This window comes from Eschscholzia californica, unplaced genomic scaffold (assembly GCF_041429995.1).
Source record: "Eschscholzia californica isolate CP2 unplaced genomic scaffold, dmEscCali1.0.p SCAF_5, whole genome shotgun sequence".
Taxonomy (NCBI): domain Eukaryota; kingdom Viridiplantae; phylum Streptophyta; class Magnoliopsida; order Ranunculales; family Papaveraceae; genus Eschscholzia; species Eschscholzia californica.
In genome coordinates, this window is record NW_028238472.1 from 43273130 (window position 1) to 43280192 (window position 7063).

At 38.5% G+C, this 7063-nt stretch overlaps 1 protein-coding gene across 1 annotated transcript; it reads right to left on the bottom strand.

Moving 5' to 3' along the window:
• Positions 1 to 4252: 4252 nt before the first annotated feature.
• LOC147539444 (uncharacterized) lies at positions 4253 to 6824 on the bottom strand. The gene is made up of 2 exons (XM_086642063.1): positions 6511 to 6824; positions 4253 to 5243 (listed from the first exon to the last, which is right to left on the bottom strand). The coding sequence occupies exons 1-2, from the start codon at positions 6523 to 6525 to the stop codon at positions 4545 to 4547; spliced, it is 714 nt and encodes a 237-aa protein (XP_086498189.1). The 5' UTR covers positions 6526 to 6824; the 3' UTR covers positions 4253 to 4544.
• Positions 6825 to 7063: the final 239 nt, after the last annotated feature.

Genomic DNA, 7063 nt, shown 5'->3' on the forward strand with positions numbered 1-7063 from the left:
TATTTTGGAATCAATCAAGAACAATAATGTTGAATAAAAAGTAAATGATTCAATGAATATATTGAACCAATACCATGACAAGAAAGATATAATACTTTTATAGACAATGAAAGCCACTCATTAGTTAATATAGTTATTTTATTATAACCACCAAACTATTTTTATCAATAAATCAATAGTGATTAAGTTGACTCCATGAGTCTTCTCAAGAAAAGTCCAATACAATTTATTATTTTTTTTCTTTTTTTTTATTCTATTTTTTCTTTTTTGACAAATGCAATTTATTTAGGTATCAAAATTTAGGTGGTGCTCCCATCTGTGACCAAAGGGTGGGGCCGAGAGGCAAGTTATAGCCTTAGAAATTTATAAAAGTATAGGAGAAAATGGAAATTAGCCCCTTCAAACTAAGATATTTTGACTAATACTATTCCATTAAAATGGAGTATACAATTCTTCTAATAGAGTTGGACCTTCTTTGCTTTCGATTCGGTCAGGCTGAACCCCATGCTTTACGTATTCTTTTGTGGATTTTTTTTCTGAATTTCGACACATAAGAAAAGTCGATCAAGAAAAAGTGAAGTCCTTGGGAAGATCTAAAATGAGAAATTCAAAGACCTACGCTTTACGTTAGTCCGTGAAGCTATAACAAACCATAATGGACTAACTTATGGATGTTAAATGTTAGATTTTCTTGAATATTTATCAACAACATATAATCTAGTCAATTTCTATCGACTATAGACATCTATAGGCGCCCCTACACTTGTTTGAGTATAAAAAAACTTCTTACTATACATCTTCCTCAGTCTACTTAGTCTACTGTCACTGACAAAATCCGGCATCGACACCGGCTGATGGACCCTCAATATCATGGACTGGGCAGACCGAGTTGATCCCCCATTAGGTTGGTTTAGGTCATCTTTAAAGTAGGAAGAAACCATGGATGAAAGAGTCTCTAAAATATTTGGGTGTATATATAGTGGGACTTCCCCACTGATTTCTAAGTGTGGATTTATGGACGAAGAGGTATATAAGCATTTCAGGACCCATTAAATCAATTTTGATTTGAGTTATGTATAGCCATTTTGGTTTTTAATAAAAAAATAGGCTTGTTCACATTGGTACTAGTCCGATTTCCCTAAATAACACTTGGATCGACATCTCTTAGAGCTGAGGGACTGTTTGATCTATATGCCCTCGGTATGGTCGATTCGTCTTTATTTCTTGGCTACCAGATCAACCAACCACACAAAGGAAAATTCATCATCTAGCAGCAGATCTTCATTATTAAGAAGATAACTGAGAATACCAATTTTCGACATCGTCAGATATCAAGAATGCTTCTTAGACAGAATTCTGCATGAAGCTGTTTATATAAACAAACAAACAAAAAAATCCATAATCCTCGACATCCAAATCATGTTTGTCGCCTCCACAAGGCGTAGCTTGGTCTCAAACAAGCACCCCGTGTTTGGCATCACTAATTTAGTTCCTCCATTTGTGTTTAAATAGTTAGTATATGCCACTAACCCTTGGTTGGAGCGGTAAGAGGTCTATTCTCTCACTTTTGACAATTAAAAAAAAAAAAGTTAGTACATAATTAATCCATATTCTTCTTGAGAACCGGTCGGAAATTTCTGGTTTTACTTCTCTACGTTGATGACATCCTGATTACAGAGTCATCTTCATCATCAGATATACAACTATTGGTGGCAAATTTATAAAATCAATTTGATCTCGTAGATAATTGGAATTTATCTTATTTTTCGGGAATGAAAGTCACTCAGCACCTCAGATTTTTTTGTAATCACTCCGACTCAACAACAAATACAATGGATTTACTAGAACGTTTTAATCATCCAAACTGCAAACTGGCCTGAAGTCTGGATCCAAGCTATTTGGTGTTGGAATCTGAGTCGATTTTGACTTAACCCGACTCGTCAAACTCAGAAACAGAATGCACCATTGCGTTCGTCTCACCGAGTTCTTCAACCTAGAGCCAAGGATCACTCAAATTCGATTCCGGATGACTGAGAAATTCAAGTTCAAAATTTGGACGAAAATCAGTTAAGTTAGGGACTAAAACGTCAAAAGGGACAAGTTAAATTGGGGTCCATTTCAGCGAAACAAGCACGTCCAAATCTGGACAGCTCGCGTTCACTCCGCGGGATTCGCGAGATCTAACGGTAGCACGTTGAAGGCCTTAGGACAACGTTGGGACGAAGCCAGACGCGTTGGATTGGAGAGATCCTACGGTGTGCGTCACCTCCGCGGTGGGCTAAGTTCGGGATTTCGCTAGATCTCGTCCTAACGACCATTTTTCACCTCTGTTGGGCTTAGTTCGGGACAAGTCCAACGCCATCTAACGATGGACGTTTCTTCGGAGATTTTAAGCCTAATCGGGCGGTCCAAAATGTTGCCGAAATCCCAGTTATTTAACCAACTCTTTGTCAAGAGTTATGTCACAAAAACTAAGTGATTTGTCCTAAAAAATCAAGAGATATGTCCCAAATGAAAGTGCCTATTCAATTCAGCCAGCGCTTTGGGGAAAGCTAAATAGTTTCCGGGGTGTGAAATTTTAAAGGGAATATGTAGAATTTTAAAAAATTTCGGGGGAAATAAATTTGAAGGGGAAATAAAAAAAAAAAACACTCCACCTCACCTCTCTCTCTCCACCTCACCTCTCTGTCTTCTCCGATTAGGTCGCCGGTCGGCGACCATGAAAAAAAAAAATTCACACAGTCTCTCTCTCTAGAAACTCCGGCGAAGGGACCCTTCGCCGGAGTTTCTAGAGAGAGAGAGAGAATGGTAGGGAGAGAGAAGTGAGGTGGAGAGAGCAAGAGATGAGGTGGAGAAGCTATTTTGCTTTCCCCCTAAATAAAATTGTCAAACAAAATTGACCAATTTTTGACCAAGTCTTCACACCCCGGAAACTATTTAGCTTTCCCCAAAGCGCTGGCCTTCAATTCCTATGTAAACAACCCAAATTCATCTAATTTTTCATTAAATTCATTCTCTTCTTCTCTTATCTTCTAAAATCAGTATTCTGGTGTGTCTGAAATATAATTCTGATTTTAGAAATATTCTAGTATATCTAGAATTCTGAAGAAAGAAGTCTCCAAGTGAATTCCGTCTATTTTCTTCTGAAATCAGTATTCTGGTGTGTTTGGAATTCCAAAGAGAGAAGTGTACGAGTGAAATTATAATATTCAAGTGTCTAGAAGATCTATTCGCATCCAAGAGCCCATATTATTTACGAAGGTTCGCCCGCTTTCAGAATATAGAAGTACCATCTTAAAATCTGAGAGGATAGTCGTTGTATCTCGAAGGCACACACTCTAATTGATGGTACTGTTATGGAGGTGTAAAATGTCTTAAGGAAAGAAAATTTATTTTCGCCTCGACTCCATAAATTTGTCTATCTCGGATCTGAAAGAAGGACTACTGATTAGTCAGAACCCGATTATTTTCTATCTCTCTATAACCTAGAGAAAAGAAGTTCCCTACTTCAACTCAGACTCTGTCTTAATCAAGACAAGACAAAGATAAAGCAAACTCGACCCATAACCAGAGGAACAGCATTTGTTAATGATGGGAATCCCCTCTCTGATACACAATCATGCGGGAGTCTTGTAGGAGCCCTTCAATACCTCAACCTCACAAGGTCGGATATGACATTTGTTGTTAATAAGGTCCCAAAGTTCATGCATCATCGCACCTCTAATCATTTCAAGGCAACAAAACGAATCCTTCGCTTTCTCAAACGGGCCATCACCGATGGTCTTCAACTCCAGCGAGGAGAGACCCTGACCATCTAGGTATTCTCTGAAGCTGACTGGGCTAGGTCATCTGATAGTCGACGATCCACGTCAGGCGTATTTGTTTTCTTGGGTCCTAATATCACGGACCCAACATAAATTGTCAAGATGTCAATAGAGGAAGTATATAGGGTTGTGGCCTATACCTCGGTGGAACTCACATGGTTAAAGAACTTGTGAACTGGGCTTTTCTCTATCAGCATCCCATGTTGTCCACTGTGATGACATTAGCACCACATACCTTGCAATCATTCCGGTGCTTCGCTTCCAAGTATTGTTTTTTTTTTTTTTTAATATATTTCTCCACTCTCATTAGGGCATCTTGACTTCATATTTTACAGTAGCCTCTTCTAGTATTGCTCTTCTTTTTAGTTTTATAGTTTAGTCCCCTGATAACAATTTCTACACTGGTCACCAAGTTATAAAATCATCTGTATCCGAAAACCAAATAAATTATTTATCATGAAACACAGCCGTCCATCACAGTGAAACCCTTAAAATTTTCAACCCATACCAACAACAACCACAAACAGATCATTTTTGCATCATCCAATTAAAAATCAAGTATCCCAAGCTAGAACGTAACTACTTTTCTCTTTAATTGCTTCAATTTTTTTATCTTCTTCTTCAACTTATCCCCCTTTTACTTCTTTCTGATTTGGCTCTTTAACTAAAACAGTAGCAACTTCTTCTTGGACATGAAACATATGTAGTAGCAGCTGCTTCTTAGACAGAAGGAGCAGCGACGTGTTCTTCGGTAGCAGGAGTAGCGACAACTTCTTCGACAGCAGCAGCAACGGCAACTTTTTCGATATCAGGAGTAGTGACAGCTTCTTCGACAGCAGGAGCAGTGACAACTTCTTCTACAGCAGGAGCAGTGACAGCTTCTTCTACAGCAGGAGCAGTGACAGCTTCTTCGACAGCAGGAGCAGTGACAACTTCTTCTACAGCAGGAGCAGTGGCAGCTTCTTCGACAGCTGGAGCAGTGACAACTTCTTCAGTCGCAGAAGCAACGACAACTTCTTCGACAGCAGGAGCAGTGACAGCTTCTTCAGTAGCAGGAGCACCGACAACTTCTTCGACAGCAATAGCAGCGACAACTTCTTCGACAGCAGGAGCAGTCACCACTTCTTCGACAGCAGGAGCAGTGACAACTTCTTCTACAGCAGGAGAAGTGACAACTTCTTCTACAGCAGGAGCAGTGACAACTTCTTCGACAGCAGGAGCAGTGACAGCTTCTTCGACAGCAGGAGCAGTGACAGGTTCTTCGACAGCAGGAGCAGTGACAACTTCTTCAACGGTAAGAGCAGTGTCAACTTCTTCGACGGCTGGAGTAGTGGTAACTTCTTCAATAGCAGGAGCGACGACAATTTTTTCGTCTAGGGTTGGGTTGCTCACCACCTCAACTACTGGAGTTGCATCAACCTACACATTGTTTGTGAAATGTATCATAATATGTCTCAATTAATTGCTTTTGTTTAGAACTATATAAATCTAGTCCATAATTAGCGGAAAGTTCTAAAGGCGCCCTATATAATTGTTTTTGCCGCGTGAACTACACACTAGGGATCCAGTTAAAGGACACTAATATCCCAATAACACTAGTCAGGGACTCAGGCGGGTAGGAACTTAATTAGCACGCCTTAAAAGTAATCAGCATGTTCAGGTGGGTAGGAACTTAATTTGGTCTCTCATCTATCCAACATTAGTTAGCTATCAATGACTTTAACTGAGTCGACGTTATATGGACGTCGATTTTTCTATGCGGATGTTATTTTAATGGATCACTAGAAAACTTCCAGATATTACGTGGGTGTTTTTTCTTTTAAAAATGTCATGAACCAATAATGTTGAACATCGAAATTCTTGAAAAAACAAATGAATTTTGAAGTTCAAAAAAAAAAAAAATTCAACCAATAATACTAAATTTCAAAATTCGAAAATCTAAGAAAAGTTATGAAGCAATAACACCCACTTAGGGTTGGGTTGCTCCATCAGATTTTCAACAAAAACTTGTAACTTTTAATATTTGTTATACACACCCCTGATCTTCCATGAACATTTAGGTCGTTCTTTTACCCGTGTGACTCACAAGTCAAAGATTTTGTCAAAAATTCTTTGTGCACTTAGCATTTCCCATATTAATATGTCATGTCAAAACTGCAATAGTAGACATGAGTCACTTCATGTAAGTATATCATACTGTATTCATTAAGATACAATATGTTGTGAAATTCTACCTGCAAAACTCTACATGTACACTAAGTTATTAAGAGGATCTAATTAAACACGACTACACGACAAGTGGCACATGTCTATAGGGGACAAATTTTTTTTTTTTTTGAAAACCATCTCCAATGCAACACTGAGACATTAGTAAAACTTAGAGTGTCAATTAGGATTTTAGAAAATATTTTGAGTGTTACATTGGAAGTGTTCTTAGATCTGTCCATCTTTGAACTTATGATCATCAGATCCATCTAATACAAATCAATATATAGTGAAAAATTCCAACCCCTTGGTGATCTATGATCATCGTCGAATCATTTAATTACGGAGGACCATATACTTTGTAAACCATGGATTCCTGAGAGAAATAGAGAAAGTAGAGAGAGAGAGAGAGAGAGAGAGAGAGAGAGAGAGAGAGAGAGAGAGAGAGAGAGAGAGAGAGAGAGAGAGAGAGAGAGATCACCTCGAAGGAAGCCATGGATGAAGATGATAAGATTTCAAAGAGACGGGCAAGTCGAGATGGGAGAGTGGATATAGAGAGTGAGTGAAAGAGAATTGAATACAGAATGAAGAAATAAGAGAGTGTAACGGCTATTTATACTGGCTAGGCAGAAAGAGAGAGAGAGGAGGACACGTCGGACCCAGCTATGCACATTATTGCACTGGAAGAATATTTTGGGTTATGAGTTGGTCTTTCAGGATTGCCAGCCCACAATTCTCCCCTGTGTGATATCCTTTTATCTATCGATAGAAATCTCTCATTTCTCCTAATAACCTATTCTCTCCTTCCTAACATTTTGTTGGAGTGTAATTTGTAGTCTACCAAACCAATATGTCTTAACACATCGGTAGTGAAATACGACCGACATGGAGTATTCGTTTTCCAATCTATTGTTGGGGGTGTAGACAGTAGTCTATGATCTGACATGTTTTCAACACATTCGTAATGTTACATAACGGACATTGAATTTGACACGCCAATAAAGATTTGTTTGAATAATTTTATACAATTATAA